The 19,853-nt window shown below is 40.5% G+C and overlaps 2 protein-coding genes across 4 annotated transcripts in view; both read left to right on the top strand.

Moving 5' to 3' along the window:
* Positions 1-1,339: 1,339 nt before the first annotated feature.
* Positions 1,340-19,853, top strand: part of ca8 (carbonic anhydrase VIII) — a 35,959-nt gene continuing 17,445 nt past the window's right edge. For 2 of the 3 annotated variants that reach the window (XM_084369236.1, XM_084369237.1), the window contains exons 1-4: positions 1,340-1,748; positions 10,200-10,391; positions 10,656-10,780; positions 18,620-18,715. In XM_084369236.1, the coding sequence (XP_084225362.1) occupies positions 1,676-1,748; positions 10,200-10,391; positions 10,656-10,780; positions 18,620-18,715 (486 nt within the window). In that variant the 5' untranslated portion in view covers positions 1,340-1,675. The remainder of the gene's footprint in view (positions 1,749-10,199; positions 10,392-10,655; positions 10,781-18,619; positions 18,716-19,853) is intronic. The other variant, XM_084369238.1, reaches the window with a different exon arrangement.
* LOC311266724 (uncharacterized protein) lies at positions 12,310-14,546 on the top strand. Its single transcript, XM_084369240.1, has 2 exons — positions 12,310-12,497; positions 13,547-14,546. Exons 1-2 carry the CDS (start codon positions 12,369-12,371, stop codon positions 13,928-13,930), a joined length of 513 nt encoding a protein of 170 aa, XP_084225366.1. The 5' UTR covers positions 12,310-12,368; the 3' UTR covers positions 13,931-14,546.

The raw sequence follows: 19,853 nt of genomic DNA on the forward strand, positions 1-19,853 counted from the left end.
CAATTCTGCAAGGAAATCCTCAAGGTCCACAGAAACTGTCCAAACCATGCACGTAGAGCAGAGCTGGGACACTTTCCTCTCTCTCTACACATGATCAAAAGGTCAATTAAGTTCCAGGTTCACTTAGCACAAGCTGATCCTGATTCCTATCACCACAGAGCCTTCCTCAGTAACAGCCTCTGTCCAGAGACAGACCCTCTGAGAAACACCAGAGAAACCTGCCACCTCAAAATCCAAGACCTCCAAACTCTCTCCAAAACTCACCTGATATCTATAGACAAAGAGAATAAAAAGACTTACATTGACAATTGGAAAAATCAAATCAAATCCATCAATAAATTGGAGTGCTATCGCTCACTGGACAGAGAGTATTCTCCAGCACAATATCTGGTCAGCATACATAACCCCAAACAAAGACAAACACTAACAATGTACAGACTCAGACCATCAGCTGCAGGTTGAAACAGGTCGGCATAAGAAAGAGTGGAAGCCAAGAGAATTAAGAATCTGTAAACACTGCTCTTCAGGAGAAATAGAAACTGAGGCCCATTTCCTCCTCTCCTGCCCCCTGTACCAAACAGAGAGAGGTTTTCCTCCAGCAGATCACTGCAGCAGATCCATCATATCAGGGAAAAACATGTGATGAGCTGTTAAAAGTCTGTCTGGGAGAAGATCCACCATTTGTAAAATTAGCTGCACAATACGTAACACTCTGCCATGAGACTAGAGAAACACACGAATGCTAACCACAACCATTATTGCTATGGTATAATATTGTTGTTGTTTTTCATTTCTTTATTTTATATATTATTATTATTATTATCATCATCATTTAATATGAACTGTATATATATTTTTTAATTATACATAAGAACTTGCAACTGTCTAATGACACCCAATCTGTGTATAAGAGAGAGACAGCACTTCATCAACACACACACACACACACACACACACACACACACACACACACACACACACACACACACACACACACATACACACACACACACACACACACACACACACATAAGGTATACAGTATAAATATATATATTTTTTATTTATTTTTATTTCTATTTTTTATTGTATTATATTTGTATATATTTGATTCTGTGAGTTGTATTTGTTTTGTTTTCATTGACTCTTGATGCTTTGGCAACATAGTTCTTGTAACAGTCATGCCAATAAAGCAAAATGAATTGAATGAATTGAATTGAATTGAGAGAGAGAGAGAGAGAGAGAGAGAGAGAGAGGGGTGGAGAGAGAGAGAGAGAGAGAGGGAGGGGTGGAGAGAGAGAGAGAGGTGGAGAGAGATACCAGTGAAGTGGAGGGAGAGGAAGAGGAGGAGCAACAGAGTGAAGAGAAACAAAGCGAGCAGAGAGCTCCACACACATCATACAGTAGCTGTAAGAAGACAGGAGCAAGAGAGGACATCAAGGAAGACGGGACCAATAGAAACAGAGAGAGAGAGAAGAAAAAACAAGAAGAAAGTAAAGAAAAGAAGGAGACTTAAGGAAGAAAGTGAAGACTGAGTGAGTTGTTGCCCAGCTGGACCCAGCAGCCTGCAGAGACTTCAGTTTGTGCCCAAGTGAACAGACAAAACCAGTGTGACTGGGAGTGTACTGGGAAGACGGACTGGTTTCTACCCACAGTGAGCAGACTGCCAAGCACCATGGCTGACAATGTGAATGAGGAGTCGGATTATATCCCGGGGAAGGATGAGCTGGACTGGGGCTATGAAGAAGGTAAACTGGTCTTCATCAGTATGTTTGGTTAGCTGGTATAAAAAGTTTGAATTGGTCTGAATCCAAAACTTAGTGGGCTGTTTAGTCTTTAGTCAATGTGTCAGCCTGTTCATTCTATGAATGGAGTTCTGCAGTGTTTACACATATTGTAGATTTGTATTGATACACAGTAAAAATACTAAATCCAAAATGGAAAAGATGCATATGTTTTTCAGATAATAATTGCCTTCTTTGCTCCCCTCTCTTGCAGATTACTCAAATGCATCTAGGTTTTTTTATTAATGAAAGCTTTGCAATGTGCTGGCTGGTAAAAATGCCCTTCTAAATGCCTTGTAAGATGCCTATTAACGTTAATAAGACTATATAAATATGAATTATAGCATGATAAACACATCTATTGATACGTTTTAAGCACATATCGGAAACTTGTAAACAGTTTTTTATACAGCTTAAGAATGTTAATAAGGGCTTTGCTTTACCTTTGGTAACAGCTAAATGCATATGGTACATATGTGTTAATATTAATAAAGCAACAAAGGAAGCTTAGTAAAAGTTTAGCATTAGTTAGTTAAACTCGAACAATATGAACAATAAACAACAACAAGAAACTCATAAGGCCTTTTTTATGTTCTTAATCAGTCTATAAACTGATACGTTTGTTATGAGTGCTGATAAATGTCTTTTCATCTAACAATAAACATATTTATTATGCTATTATTAACACTTATATAGTCTCAGTAATGTTGATAATCAACTTATAAGGACCTGTTAACTAATGCTTATTACAAGGACCTTTAAGAAACAGTTCACCTGAAAATGAAAATTCAGTTATTATCGATTCACTCCATGCTGATGGAAAGTCAGGTGATGTTTTGTGGTCCACGAAACATTTCTGGAGCTATACAGCAAAACAGCACTGCAGCATTCTGCTAAACAACTGAAGTAGAGCGACTTGTATTAAAACCTGATAAACTAACTGAAACATAAAATGCCTCTTTACAGCTCATCCAGCATAATCCAAGTCGCTGGGAGCTCCAAGAGCCGAAATTGAGTTTAATTAGGACGTTATTTACACCCTTGATATGCAGTCTTGTTTGTACATAGACTTCATATTGGGTGAGAGCTAACACTTTTAGCTTAGCAGCTGCACTGAAGATTTTAGCTTTAAAAAGGGCTTAAATGATGTCTTGTCAAATCAATTTGATATTCATTTTGATGCTGACTATTAATCTGTGATGAGAGGGGGTAGGGGGATACTCCAGCAATTTAAAATTGCGCTTCTATAAAATCTGGGCGATTCACAATAATGCAGCAGAGGCCTATAGATTTCCTTGGATCTGACTATCCCCATAATGTAATCACAACTCTATAAAAGACACTATTGAGTACTGTCTTTTGCAAAATTGCAAAGAGGGAGGGGCTGCTGGTTTTCTTTCCACTCTGTATTGCCATTTTAAATATTCCTTTAAACAATATATTACGTAACACAGTAACAGAGGATAACTCATTTGTGTTACTTTTTGGAAGATTTTCACTGACACATGGATATATTTAAATTCACTGTCATCGTTACAGTATGTGATGAAGTTATGATGTAATGAGTTCATTTAGTATGTGTTGTTTCACTCTGTCTTCTTTTAATGCAACCTTTACTGAGCATCGAGGGATGCACTGTGATACTGAACAGTAAAATTCTTACCGTAAGTGTGTGAAACCATGTAAACATGAATTAGACACTAATGTATGGCTTGCAAATTCCATTTGTGTCTTGTGGAAAACTTTTTGTCCAAAAAGTGGTGTTTTCAGAAGCAGAGAAAAATGTAATTGGATGTCCCATTGGCACAGGTAATATGTTTAAACTGTTTAAAAAGTATTTTAATTGGTTACTCTTGACATGCCATCATCCAGACAACATATTTTGTGTATGTGAGATAAAAGACTTTCTGCAGGACACTTGTTATGTTATAACGTTTTAATTAGAATTAACTCTATTGGAAGTACTTGCTTCTAAATTGAACATAAAAGTTTCAAAGCATTAACCACAATGAAACAAATAATTCTTCCAAAACACTTAAGAAAGTTTGTAAACACCTTCATGCTACACAAATAACAGACCATATATACAGTTATTAATATACAAATATGCATAAACACGTAGTGCAAGTTTTGAATCTGCAGCAGGATGTATGTAAACAGCAGCAACAAGATGGTGATGATAATGTGGTCGGTATTTTCATATTCAAAGTTCGACATCTGGGAAACACTGTCCAACTTTGCCTGCGTGTGAGCACCAAGGATCAATGTAAGTCCACCTCCCCTTGTCCTACTATAGTCCTGCAGAGCGCAGGACTACAGTTGGCTCAGAACAAGGTCCGTCTGTCGAGTGCAACAGCTTGATCTGAGATGTTGTAGTGGAGACAGGTCTCTGTGGGCACAACAGTGTCTAATTTCACGTTGTTTGGCCAGCCTGTGTCCCATTTTGTCCTTGACCTTTTTCCTGTGACCAGATGGAAGCATCCTTAAACCAAGCTGGATTGGCAGAGGTCTTATTCCAACTCTCTTCCTCCCTGGGGCACTTCAGCTGGTCAGGCTCCCGGCCGCTGCATCTTCATGCACTGCCGTTGCCATAGCATTAACATACAGCAACAGAGAAGTTAAAAAGAAGGACAGGGCTTCCCCATGGCTGGACAAGCCTCTAAATTTTCTGTTTTAGTAACAAAATATCTGGAAGTGTTTGTTGTAATCTGCACATGGATCTGAATCAAAATAACAAAATGCTTTTCAGAAGAAATGAGAGATACACAAACAGGCATGAGGTAACAAGGTAATGTTGTATACATCCTCTACAACATAATTGTTGTCCATCAACTGCATGGGTTTGATCATAGATAAAGCTATGTATAAGTGCTTAACTGAGGCGACTAGACTTGGTTGGATTGGGTTGAGATCTCTACGACTGTCAAGGCATTAATGACCCCACACATAACAAGACATGTTATTGCCAGAGACACCCTACTTTCCTTTAACCCTTTATGTCCTATTTCCTTTGTGTTTGTACCACCTGGAGAATGCGTGTGATGCAGTGTCAGACTCGCAGTTTTTGTCAAAAAACATCCAATGAGAGAGAGAGTTTGACTGTTCACTGTTGCCGGTACTTTGTTGTAAATTAAATAAAATACAAAATAAAATGCAGGTTTAAAGCAGGTTTCACAGGCGCAGACACGATGCACAGCAAGCTCACAGACTGAAGTCAATGACGGTATCTGCCGGCTCCCCGTCATGCTCTACCAGCAGCCTGTTTTAAAGGTGGCACCATCACCACCTGTTGAGGGTGCACACTCAAAAAAGAAAAGATGTCACAAAAATAGAACAACTATAAGTAAATCACGTAACACATAAAAAACTTAAATGCGGCTCCTACAGTTACACTATACCGTACGTTTGCATTACTCGTTTGCAACGAACAATCTGTCTTTTTACCTTTCTGACTGAAAAAAAACAAGAACCTGCTTGAATGGCCTACGGACTGTATTTAATGAGCCAAATGCAATATATGACGCATATATACCATATACTTGGTGTTATGGAGTAGAGGGATCCAAAAGTGGATTCCAGAAGCTGGGATGAAGTTAGAATATGGTTTATTAAGCACAGTAATGAATGTAGCAGTGGACAGCTGAGGAGAAGGCTGGAAGCTCCGCTGAGTAGGTGGTGCAGCTCATGGAGGAGAAAACTGAGGCTCGAGGGGGGAACGTGGCACTGGGAGTCCTGGGTGGAGCTGGCTGGTGGCAGGGGTGCGGGAGGCTGGGTTGTGGCAGGTCAGAGGAAATCCAGGAGTGAGGTGATCACTGGAGGAGGCGAAAAGAGACATGAGTTAGTCCATTGGAGGTCACAAGAAAACCACACTAGAAATACTGGTTGACACTAGAGTAGCACTGAGAAGCCGTATATACCATGTCTGCTGGATGAAATAATCTGGCAGCGAGTGGAGAGGAGGCCAGGGCTTTTATCCAGGTGCTGATTGCCTCAATACGCTGCAGGTGTGAGATTGGTGTCAGCTCTAGCCAATCAGGAAACCACGGCCAGCAACTCCACAGCATCCCTGAAACACACAAACACAGCACCACACAAAAAAGGCAAGAAAATAGTCCAACCCCAACAAAACCATTGCTTTATAGTGGATTAGTCCAGTTTATTTGACAGGTTAACCACTAAAGCAGGGTTTGTACCTCATGAGGGGGAGTCTCTTAAACTGTCTATTCCTCCTCGGAGTTAGCATGTACTGTCCAGACTGAAGAGTCTGTCCATTGGTGCACTTCCCGGTGTTGCTGTCTTGAAGAGTTTTGAATCTTAAGAGGTCCAGGTCTGGTGATTGTTTTAGAGAGTGTTGGCCATGTTGGTGTTGGTGACGTACATATATTGTGTTCAATGGTAGTTAATCTTTACTTCAAACTACAACTTTTTTCTAATAAATTAACAAGAATTATATTTTTAAATAGTGGCACAATTCAAACAGGATCAAAATTCATTTGTCTTTTGCCATTAACCACCATACACATTTCCTTCTGAAATAGGGTCCCATGAGAGAAACTAGAGGTGGAGGGACTTCACTACCGTATTATATCTGTGATGCAGCTATGACACAGCAACAACATGGTGGCAAACAGATTTACTAACTGACTACAATCAGTCAGTCAACCAGATAGTAAGCTGGTCAGTAGTATCACAGATGAATTAGCAATGTGATCTAGCCATCCAAACCCAAACTCATTTACAGCCCTCTACAGCCCTAAAAGCACAAACACAGCTTGTAGAGTCCTTTTATGTGTATTGTGGCTGACTGGCTTCAGTAAATTGTTCTCAAGGCTTTAGTTGCTGAGGAAAGAGGGAATGTGACTGGGCCCCTCAGCCCTCATTTGCCATGGATTGGATAGTCAGCCAGTGTGGAGTGTGTCTCTGCTGTAGTTGCAGTAGAAATGCAAAATGCAAGGAGGACATGGGTGTACTGGGCTTTCCTGAACACGATGCTCACTTTGTGTCCTCCTTTTAAGAACACACTGGGCTCCACACGTCTTACAATGTTCTCATTGTACTGTAAGAGTGATTGTGGTCAGCAAAAAGCTGGAGTGAATCTTGACCAGTCTGAACCTTTTTTGTTACTTTCTCCATTCTGTGTTTCTTCACTCTGTGCCAGTGCAAGAGAAGGTAAACTGATAGCAACAGTATTACTCTCTTTACCAAAGACAATTTCCACCTTCTGTCGTTTGGTCAAAAGTTAATATATAACAATGTCTCTTTTACAAGAATACATGGTTATACAATCGTTTTCAAGTTTTCTGTCCCACTTAGTCTGACAGGCTGACCCTCTTTCTGTGACCACAACCTACTTCAATCTGTTTTGAAGAACTTAGATTACCCCCTTCCCCTCTCTCCCTTTGCCTTTTTCTCTCCTGCAAATCTCTCACTGGCCCTTTTCACACAGAGACTCTGCATTATCGGATATTGCTAGGAAAGAGGAAATTTCTATAACTCCGACGTACAGTCGAATCTGCCCCAAACTTCACGTTTGATAAGAGTCCCAGCCTGAAGACATTGACATGCCAATATTCTGTTACAGTCATAGCGCCACCAAGTGGCAACAGGAAATTAAATTTTTCTATGCTTCTTTTCACACAGAGACTCTGCATTATCGGTTCGCTATATTCTCTGCATTTGTTTGTTCACACAGAACCAAGCAGCTCCGGTGTAAAGCTGCACCAGTGTGTAATTCACACAGAAAGCCGGCGCTACGGATCCAAAAGAGACGTAACGGTACACGTCATAATGATGACATCTGTGTGTTTTTTTCAACGTGTTTCGCCCAGTTTCCACCTTTTTATCTAAACATGTACCCACTGACTGTTTATAATCATATGGATGCTGTTTTAATGTGTTGTGATTGAGAGCCTGACCCACCAAACATCCTGGAAAGTGACAAAGCTACTTTTTTTGCTCTAAATTACATAATTACATAATCGCCATCAGTAAACGGAACGCTGTATGCTGTGAGAAAGTTCACTGAAGTCTCGGTCGGTAGGGCTGACACACATTAGGGAAGGAGACAAACACAGGATGACAGACAGGATGACAGACAGGAGGACAGACAGGATGACAGACACTTCTCTACAAATAACTGTGTCGTTTTTTTCCTCATATAAGTTGCCAAAGACACGATCAGTTACTACGTTACTGTTGTTTGGTCCTGTAACGTTTCTTTGTGGGGCATTTATTTTGTTGAGTGAAGGATCTGTTTAGCTGTCAGACTGTGATCACCATCAGACTGACACACCCCTGCGCATCAGAGCTGCAGCGAAACTGTCCTCCCCTCTCCGCATTTGAAACTTGAGACTGTGCAGAGAATTGGCGCATGATTCCTGCACTAAAAGGGCAGTGTGAATGTTACTGTCACAATAAAAGAAAGAAAATTTCACAACCTGAAGCAGATAGTGGAGGGATAGATGGAGGAAGAGACAAAAGGCCCATCTCAACCAGTCTAGACTTAAGTGACACACACACACACACATACACAGTCACTCACACACTCACACTCACACACACACACACAGAGAGAGAGAGAGAGAGAGAGAGAGAGAGAGAGAGAGAGAGAGAGAGAGGAACTGGCCTCGATATGAATTTGTTCCTTGATAGGATGATGAAAATAGCAAAAAATGAAGAATGAGGTTGAGGGTAATGCAGTGACTGACTGAAAAGCATTTTTTAAAATACCTCAAATCCCACTTAAGAATTGTCAAGAGTTTTCACCAACTTATGGTCGTCATCACTTCATCGTGTCAAACTTTTTTTCCTTTTTTCAGGGTCAAAATTGGATGTACACGGTCATTATCACTTCACAGGAAACTCAAATGTACAACAACCCAGAATTTTCACATGACATGAAAACTGCAATTGAGTTTTGCTATTATTGACTGAAAATATCACAATTATTGCTTCAACTGTGATGCATTTTATTTTTTCCGTTAATTTGGAGTAAGTAAAGGAATCAACCCAGCCATTAAACAAAGAAAGGGGGACCACTTGCATAAACCCAGGAGTTAACTGGAAATATTTTAGGAGTACTGTGGCTTTTTTAAAATGTATTTTATTACTGTCTTTCTTAGAGTGAGAATAATAGAACCAGCTCTGCAATATGCTTAGACTAGCTGTGGAATTAGCTGGCATAGCTTTGTTAGCAACTGCAAAAGCTGTTTTTATAAACGTTTGACAGAAGCTAGCTGTTTCGCCTGCTCATCAGTCTTTCTGGTTAGCTAAAAACACAATGAACTCATAGAGCTATCTCTTGATTAAACACAGAATTTGACATCAACCTTTTTCATTGTAGTCAAAGTGTAACTCAGTGCTCATTTTATGGAAGCCAGGTCCATGTCTATAGTATTTAGGGCCTGAACATGAACCATGCAAGGACCCTATTGAAACTGAAGGAGTTATTAGGGCCTGAGCACTGACTGTTGCCCCATAAAACACAGCCCGTCGGCTACTTACATGTACACATTTAGTGGCAATTTGTTGCATGGCATGTGTTGAACTTTAACAAACTCCTCCTACAGCTTTGACCAGATCAACTTAAAATTTTGTCGGGGCAATTTTGCTATCAAAAGCTTGAGTTTTCGTTGAAGGGCATGGCAGGGCAGTGAATATCGATTGTTTGCTAGGAAAGAGGAAATTTCTATAACTCCGACGTACAGTCGAATCTGCCCCAAACTTCACATGTTTGATAAGAGTCCCAGCCTGAAGACATTGACATGCCAATATTCTGTTACAGTCATAGCGCCACCAAGTGGCAACAGGAAATTACATTTTTCTATGCTTCAGACAACAGCCCTTGCGGGCATACATGTATGTCAACATACATGCTTGCATGGCTTATAAGGCACCTTAACGGTATCGGCCTTTTTCCACACAACACATTTTAACATGTCACAGTTGGATAATCAAAAGTAATAATCAGAATTATGATGAATTCCATTTAGCTGCTTGTTCATGCTGGTGACTGGCACACGTTAATGGCTTAATGGGACATGAACAGAAAACAATGCAATCAACATCAATATCAACATTGATAATGTTATTAGTAACACATGTGACAGGTAAACATGTCTGCTGTGGAAAGGGCCTGCTGCTCTGATGTGTTAGGTTATTAGTAGCTTAATGAAGGGAGGAACACCAACAATCTCTATATGATATCTTGCAAATATTCATATGAAATGTCTCTTTGTTTATGTTTTGGCTCAGTGTTACTGTAAGATAATGCTAAATAATATTGATTAAGTGTATGAATTTTATGCATATTGTTAAAGCAACAAAATAGATTTACCATGTTTATTGTAGAGCTGCTCAATGATGACATAATCATGTATGGTACATGTAATGTGTTTTGTATTTGTTTTCACTCAGGTGTAGAATGGGGGCTCCATTTCCCAGCAGCCAATGGCGAGTACCAGTCTCCCATTAACTTAAACTCCAGGGAGGCCCAGTATGACCCGTCCCTCCTGGATGTTGGCTTATCACCGAACTACGTGGTGTGTCGAGACTGTGAGGTCATCAACGACGGACACACTGTCCGCATCATTCTAAAATCCAAGTCAGGTTAGTCCCAGGATTGGAAACATGTCAAGACCAGCACTTACTGATTTAAGAAGTGGTGACAAAGCAGAATGCACGTTTAGTTTTGTGTTGTCAGCTACTGTTGTTTAGTGGTGACTGACACATTAATGTAGTATGCAAATAAATCTAGGCCACTGTTAATGACCCCTTTTTCTCACTTTCACTTTAACTGGGACGGCTTTGATGTGTCTTCTACATCCTGTCTGCACTTGTCCACGTTGCCCGGGTTTCCTGTGGTGCTGCCAGTGGTTACCGGGGGTCCTTTGCCTAGTGATCATGAGTATGAGCTTCATGAGGTTAGATTCCACTGGGGCAAAGAAAACCAGAGGGGATCTGAGCACACTGTGAACTTCAAGGCTTTCCCTATGGAGGTAGTGCACTCACTCTCTCTCTCTCTCTCTCTCTCACACACACACACACACACACATACACACACACACACACACACACACACACACACACACACACACACAAACAGAAATAAGGCCATGACCTGAGTGGAGTGCACTTTCAGATGAGACTAACAGCCTCTAAAAGCCTAAAGAAACACAGTGTTCACATGTTTAAACCATTGTAGCTCGTGGATACCTTGAACACAAAACCTTTCCAACATGTAACACTTCTGACATCTGAAGGTGACAGCTGAAGATTTCACAGGCTGAAATCGATGTGTTTGTGTGAGTGTGTGTGTCCAGGAAACCTTTTGTAAATTTCACACTGATGGCCTGAAAAAAGCTAAAATTAAGTAAAAAAGTTTAAAAGTTAAAATTTGTTAGGTTAGGTTCAATTTGGTATAGTCAAAAGATTTCATAAACATTTGTAATATTTTGTTCAAAATTAGTTCACAGAGTAGATTAATACCATTCTCATGTCATGTCATGTCATGCAGTCGGTATGGAGGTTGAGGTGGGAGGCAATTAGCCTTGCTGAGCATAAAGATTGGAAGCAGGAAGAAAAAGCTAGCTTAGTATCTCCAAAATTGAAAACTACACATGCCTCACAATACACCTCTGAAGCTCACTCATTAACATGAGTATCTTAATTGTAAAATTCAATTTTATGGTTCATGTTTAGTAACTATTTCTGATCAAACCACCATTTGGCCATCTCACCAGAACTTCTGCGCAGCGCATAGCCAGACACAGACGGAGTGCAAGGATTTTAGAATAAGCATGATGGTACCAAATTCAGCAACGACACAGTGCCAAGTGTCCCCTTGGCTGTTGTTAGAGGTCTTTTCAGTCTGACTCACTAGATATAGACTGGTGGTATATGCCCACCACTAGCCACCTATGTCAGGTAACCAAAGCGGGCTGGGTGTTATCGTTTTCCAAATCCTAACAGCAACCTGCCCGCCAGCAACAAACACATGGGTGAGTTTTTTCCAGCTCTAACCTGATCACCAACGGCATGAACCTAAAAAAGCTGGCAGCAGTTGCCTTTTCTTTTGCAGGAATTTAGCCATTTTAATGCCAGTGCTCATCTCGACATGTGCAAAACAAGTTCCATGCAACACTATTTTGCAGGCTTATAGACTGATTCATCCTGAGCTCAACACCACCCAAGACAAAAGGAATCTGCTTAAAGGAATACAAACAAGCCAGAGCATTTTCCCCTATACCAGAGTGAGACTTGGGCTATGTTATTTATTAGTAGGACTGGTTGTTACAATCCCTGAAGTTTCAGCACAGCTTGTACCTGGTAGGGGTTGTTCTTTGCAGTGACCATTCGACGTTGCTACCAGTTTGACACGTACATGTAGACATGTCTACCTCGACATTGTTGGATGTTTCAGCCTTTTATCACAAGGCACCCTCAGTCTAGGGAGTGCACCACAGGCTGATCAGACCAGGGTGTGTGTGTAGTGGTTCGCTGGTCACTTGGGAGCCCAGACGGGATCTCTTTGCTTTAGTGACTGCTGCTTTCCGCAACGTTAGCGAGGGCTTTGACTGCCTTTCTATGGGCCTGCCCCCAGATGCCAACCTCCCTCAGGAGCCTTGCTGTGGAACCGGCAACAAAGCCTCTGCATCCCACCTCCACTGGCCGCACTTCTTCTTTCCAGCCTCGCTCCTCAGCTTCAGCTGCCAGGTCAGCGTAACCTATTTTTTTTTCACTTGTAGGCCTCTTCCCTGGCTGCATTCAGTGTATCTCCTGAATCATCTAGTTGTAAAGTTTTATAAATGTTAGATATATACTAGGGCTGTCAATCGATTAAAATATTTGTCGTGATTAATCACATGATCGTACATAGTTAACTTGCGATTAATCACATAGTAATCACACATTTTTCACTAGGGTGAAAAGGTTCACTAAACAATGTTAATCAGCCTGCAGGCTGTAGCCACCCATTAGCGAGGGGGAGGAGGGCTCTCTGCATCAGCTGTGTGCTCGGCCAGCAAGTGGCCCCAGTTCACATTGACGGGAAATGAAAATAACTTTGTTCTTGTGGAGAGAACCATCTGGCTTTGAAGCTGAACTTTCCATTCACCCTTCTCTTTATCTATTTTCTTAAACAAATATATTTATTGGTATTTTGCTTTCGGCAACAGAGATTATGACGAAAAGGACAATCAAAATAAAACAAACAAAACACATTTAACATTATACATAACAGAAAATACATGTAAAATGTTCCAACAATGTATAAGAACTGAAGATTTGTTTAGTTGCTAAGTGCAGGTCCCAGAGGATTATTTTCCATAAAATATAAGAAATGTCCCCATATTTCTCTAAAGACCTCAGGTCACAAGTACAAGTTAGTTTCTCCAAAGCAAGGCAATTAGATAGATCCCTGAACCATTGACAGACATTCAGTTTGTCTGGGTTTTTCCAAAAGAGAGCAATTGTATGTTTAGCTTGGAGAAGACAGTAGGCCCTATTTAAATGTTCTGTAGCGCATAGTCTAAAGCGCAGCGCACTAGTGTGTTTAGGGCGTATCCAAGTCCATTTTGGTAGGTAAACGGCGGAGAGGTGGTATTTAGACTCTGAATTAGCCATGGGCAAGGGGAACTATGCACGTTTGCTGTTCATTGATTTCAGCTTGGCGTTTAACACCATAGTTCCCCTCATACTCAAGCTCAGGGATCTGGGGCTGAGCTCTTCACTCTGCTCCTGGGTCTTGAACTTTCTGTCCACAGGTGGTGAAGATCGGAAATTGCACCTCCAGCACCCGCACCCTCAACACCGGCGCCCCCCAAGGCTGCATCCTGAGCCCCCTGCTCTACTCCCTGTACACCCACGATTGTACAGCCACACACAGCACCAACACCATCTTAAAATTCGTGGATGACACAGTGGTGATTGGCCTGATCTCCAACAACATGGAGACGGCTTATTTGGAAGAGGTGGAGTTGCTGACATCATGTTGCAAGACCAACAACCCGGACCTGAACGTCACCAAGACCATGGAGATGGTGGTAGATTTCAGGAGAGAGAAGCAGAGGTCTTTCTCCATATTACATTTTACACAGCAGTCTGGGATGTTGGGGTTGAAACGGTGGAATAGAGACAGTGTGATATAGGTACGCGTAATCCACATGTTACTGTAATAATTTAAATCTTGTATTAATCGTATGAACCTGAGCTTTATGGCAAATTCCCTCCCATTCTTCAACTGTTATATTTGTGTTCAAATCATTCCTCCAAGCCCGTCCTTTACCTTCCAAGGATTCTTCACACATCCCAACAAATGTATCATATATCAGAGATATCTGACCTCAGCCTTTGGAGTATTTTATCATTAATATTATAAAGAGTTGGCATTTGGAGTTTGGGCCTCGGATATAAAACTCTTTATCTGCAAGTACTTGAAGAAATGTTTTGAAGGGGTTGTCAGTTTTTTTGCGCAGGTCTTCAAAAGTCAGAAATACCTTGTCATTATAATACAGATCCATAATTCTGCCAATGCCCTTTGCTGCCCAAATCTTGAACCCTAGATCATGAGTCCCTGGACTAAAACTTCTATTCTCCCATATAGGAGAAAAGCTTGAGAGCTTTGAATCTGAATCAAAGTACTTCTGTGCTTTAAACCAAACCTCCACTGTGTGTTTTACAAAGGGGTTCTGTGGGGTTTTTTTAGGAGAGTCAAGAGTACAGGTAAATATTTAGGGGCACGAGGGCATAGAGATTTTATTTAAAAACCAGAGCATTGCTGCTCTTATTTGAGCAGCGATGAAATACCAATAGAGATTGGGGAGTCTAAACCCCCCTCTTTTCTATGGAAGATATAGTTGGGTCAGGCGTTTATTCTTCCAGAGAAAATTGGTTAGAATTCTATTCATTTTGGGTAAAAACATGGGAGGAGGGTTCAGGGGTAGAGATTGAAATAAGTATAGAAATTTAGGTAAAATGTTCATTTTAATAATACTAATGTGGCCAATTAGGGACATGGGGAGTAACACCATCTGTGAGGCTATTATTCACTCATAATTTGATGGTATTGCATTTTTATGATTTTAGGAGTGATCTTTATTCCTAGATATGTGAATCCTTGTGGTGAATTATGGAAAACCGTATTGATAGGCGGAGTGAGTCTTTCAAAATTTTTCAGAAAGTGAATATTAGATTTGGAGTTCTTAGATTTTTCAAAAACAAAATGATATCATCAGCAAATAGAGCCAAATGATTTTCGACGATTTTGCCACCTATTGTGGTTCCTCTGATTACAGGGTGGGCTCTGATGACAATGGCAAGCAGCTCAATTGCATGTGTAAACAACATCGGTGAAAGAAGGCATCCTTGGCGTGTGGACCTTGATATTTTGAAAGAGTCAGATATTATGACAATGGTAAAGACTTCTGCCGTTGGGTTCCCATATAGGATCTGGATCCATTTACAAAAGTTCTCACCAACCCAAACCAGGATAATATTTCAAAAAGATACGGCCATTCTACCCTGTAAAAGGCTTTTTCGGCGTCTAGAGATGGAATGACCGTATCTGAAACATCTTTTCCTTCATGTAGAATATTGATTATTCTTCTAATGTTATGAAAGGATTGTCGGCCCTTAACAAAGCCCTGTTGGTCCAGGCTAATCAAGGATGGCAAGTATTCCATAAGTCTCAAGGTTTGTGTTTTTGCTATCAGTTTTGTGTTGGAAGTAAGAAGTGATATCAGCCCATAACTAGTGCAGCTTGATGGCGTTTTTCCTGGTTTTAATAATACTGTTGTTAGTGTACTCTGTAGTGTTGGGGGAAGACCTGTTTCAAATGCTTCACCTATCATCTCTAGGATTGTGGGCAGGAGTTTTTTCTTAAAGATTTTATAGATGTCAATGGGAATTCTGTCTTCAAATGGCTCCGAGAACTGTTGATTGGTTGAGTTTGTCTCTCCCCTCTTCAGATAGAGAGGGAAATTTGAGCGCATCTAGGAACTTTGTTTGCAAATCGTGGTCAGACGGAGGTTGCATTACAAGTGAATTTTTATTAGGATGTTTGATCTTTGGGAATATCTTACTTGACTGTGTTTTACGGAGCTGGAATGCCAAGAGCTTGCTTGCCCTGTTGGACATCTCATATTAAGTCAGACCAGTAAATCTAAGGGCCCTTTCCACTTCCACTTCCACAGCTCATCTAGTTTTTGTGTACAATTTGGTAGAGCTTTAATATCTTCCTCCCTCATAAATTGTTTTCTTTCTAAGATTTTAATCCCATTTTCTAGATTCTGCTGTTTCCTTAAAGGATAACTACCGTTTTTTACAACCTGGACCTTATTTCTAGCAAAATATATGATCATGTACTCACCCAGATAACTTTGGTGTCATTTGGCGTCGTTCGGACGAAATTAGATCCAGTGTAGCGCCGTGTATATCCATATAATGCGAGTGATCCGGGCACCGAAGCGCAGCCTCTATGAGCATTATCTGCCACGAAACTAGTTCATTTCACCAATATTTTGTTATGATACGCTAGTGCTATTCCCCTCTGAGTCCGGGCTCGTCTGTTGTCAACATCCGGGGTATGTAGGTTGACCTACTACCTCTGACCTGGAAGATGTCGTCTCTGAGCTGCGTGCGCGCCCGCGACAGCCGGCTTGTTTACCTGTAGCTGCTACTGCTAGTTTGACCCCGAGGCTGTGTTTCGGTGCCCCGTCACTCGCATTATATGGATATACCGGCGCTACACGGGATCTTATTTCGTCCGAACGACTTCAAATGACACCAAAGTTATCTGGGTGAGTAAATGATCATATATTTTGCTAGAAATAAGGTCCAGGTATTTCAAGTACAATATTTAGCAGTTAAGACTGATTGCGATCTCTTTTTTTTTTTGCAAATAACAAAGACACTTCTCAATGGGTAGTCTCATCTAAAAGTAATGATAACAAGGTTGACAGTTCAGAGTAGGGCTGGGCGATATGGCCAAAACTGTTATCACGATATGATTTTTTATATTGATCGATGTCGATAATTATCACGATATATTTAACAATACTTATGTTAAATTGACAGTTTTAAGTAGTATTTTCTACTTAGGTCTAGTATTTTCCTTAGGACAGAACCCAAAATAAACCAGGTTAATTATGGTTTGTAAAATACAATTATTTATTGTCAGAATGAGTAGGTGACAAACATTCAGCAGAACCAACCAACCAAATGGTTTTATGTTAAACACTGAATAAATAAAATGATGAGTATGTACAACAAATTGCTTGTTTCAAACTTGTCTCTAACATTTATTATAATTGTATACATTGTGATCTCGTTGATCTGCTCTGTACATGTGACATCTATTGCACGTCTGTCCGTCCTGGGAGAGGGATCCCTCCTCTGTGGCTCTTCCTGAGGTTTCTTCCGCATTTTTTTTTACCCTGTTAAAAGAGCTTTTTTTTGGGGGCAAGTTTTTCCTCACTCGAATCGAGGGTCAAAGGACAGAGGGTGTCGTCTCTGTACAGATTGTAAAGCCCTCTGAGGCAAACTGTGATTTGTGAATTTGGGCTATACAAATAAAACTTGATTTGATTTGATTTGATTTGATTTTAGAGGTAATACTGAACTGAACATTGATTAAACAAAATAAAATAAAAAGGTAAATACTGAGGATGACTATGCTACTGTATTCTTTGAATATTGCACATGCTTGAGCTTGCAGGTAGTTGTTCAGTTCAGCTTTAATGCCTCCTGTTCTGTAAGACTTGTTGTGCTTTGGACATGTGACCAGACCACATATCAGCGGTGACATCTCTGAGCTGCTCCTCCAACTTTACCCTTCACTCTGCATAGAGCTGATTTTTCAACTGTGCTTATAGGCATCATATCTTTAGCGATACAGTACATAATTGCGCTGGTTATGTCTTTGTGTCGCTTTGGTTCTTCTCATATGGGGTAATGGCTGAAAAAGCAGCGGCAATTGTTGGTTGTCAAACTGAAGTTTGACTAGTAGAAGCAGTGGGGCCGGGCTGTTGGCTATTTGAGGGGACGCTAGCATGATAGCGCTAACTCATGCTTTCGGAGTACTCTTTGGGACAGTACCTTTTGAGATGATAGAAGAGGTTGGTGGTGTTTCCAGTTCCGCTGAGGACTGGTCGCCGCCACATTTTGCACCTAATGGTGGTCTGTCCTTTGTCAGACTTCAGGTAGCCAAAGTGTTTGGTATGACCTTTCTTTGGTACAATTTCTTTGTCTTTCGCAGTTTCCTCACACTCAGTTTCGCTAGTCGGACCGCTCATTTTCTTGTGTCAGTTAAACACACAGGTGGTCACCATCATTCTTCATCATTCAGTTGTTGTGAGTGGGAGGGGCCGGAAACATGTATCAACCACATGCATTTGTTTCTCTGCTGTGCTGGCTGTTGGTGTAGTGTTTTCTAGGTAGAGGAAAACGAACTCAAAAATAACTATCGAAAATAAATGTCATAAATTTATCATCGTTATCGTGGAAGATTTTATCATAAAATGATTTAAATTCGTTTTATCGCCCAGCCCTAGTTCAGAGATCACGTATGTTTTAATTAAATCTAAACTATCACTATTTCTATACAGTAAGACAAGTACCCTGGTCTTATAGGATCTGTGGTCTGGTCTGATATTTACTAGTTCCGAGCTGAAGTTTTGCACTCATTTCTCCCTGTTCACATTAAGTTGAGATAAGAGCCCTCAGTCAGCCCCAGCTGATGGTTTCGTCCTCTCTTACTATCCACTGTTCCCTACACCTGTTTATAACAATGGCCTTTCAAATGCAGGTTGTGTTCTGTCTGTCTGTCTGTCTGTCTGTAGCTCCATCTGATTCACTGGAACAGCACTCTGTTTAACACTTTGGAAGATGCTCTTGGGAAGAAGAACGGGATCCTCGTCATCGCTCTCTTTGTGCAGGTAAAAATCCACATGAAGAACAAGAAGGCTGCCATAGTGGCCAGATAATGGATTGTTTTCCCTCAAAATATTACTATTGAACAGAGATCAAAATTAGTTTAATACATGCATTTGACCAAATATATAATTGAACTGTTTTTAGGACAAAGATCATTAGTTTTATTTGTTTTATTTAAACTGTGTTTTTATTGTTTTCATGGAAATAAGAACACAAGAGATACAGAGTTGATATGTACAAGATTTGACATATAATAATCCCATCCCCCCTCACACTGCCCTGATACTATAATTTTATTATTATTATTACTACAGAAAAGGAGGTAGAGCGGGTTGTCTAGTAATCAGAAGGTCGGTGGTTTGAATCCCCGGCTCCCCCAGCTGCATGTCGATGAGCAGTGGGCACCTCACATTGCAGCCTCTGCATCAGTGTATGAACGTGTGTGTGAATGTGACAAGTGTTGCAAAGCGCTTTGAGCAGGCAGAACACTGGAAAAGCGATGTAGGAAGTCCATTTGCCATAAAAACACGATTCTATTAAAAAAAACACAAGTTGACTTTTATTTTGATGGAGACTAGTCACAGGAAATGCAATGTCTTCAGTTAGCACCACTGACGTTCATCAAAAATGCATCTACAGAGGTAACAACTCTTTTTCCTCATTAACCAATATCAGGTTACCTAATATGAGTTGAAACTCGACATATTACCAAACAGGCGTGTTGGCTTTTCTCTTTGACAACAAATCCTCCGCCATAGTCCAGTCCGCCATAGTCCAGTCCGTTGTAAATAATGTAATTGCCGTAAGCCCGACCACAGAGTAACACCATAAACCGACTACCACGGCAAGCCTAGTGCAAGTTTTAAAAAAGTTATTTATGAGGAAAAAAGATTTGCACTGTTAAAACACTAATGTGCATACAGATGTTGACTTCTATTAGAATTTTTCTAAATATGAACAAAATATGAGCAGAAGAGCTGCCAGGTGTCTGGCAAGAAATAAAGTACAAATCCCTATTATAAATGTCATTATTATTTAAGTCATTTAAGAGTAGGGGGAAGAGATTTGTACTAACTGTTAAAAACTAATCATATACAAATGTATACAAACTGTTGTTTGCATTTTTTTATTATTATGTTA

The sequence above is a fragment of the Pagrus pagrus genome (genome assembly GCF_965226575.1).
Source record: "Pagrus pagrus genome assembly, chromosome: 12".
In the NCBI taxonomy this organism is placed as follows: Eukaryota; Metazoa; Chordata; class Actinopteri; order Spariformes; family Sparidae; genus Pagrus; species Pagrus pagrus.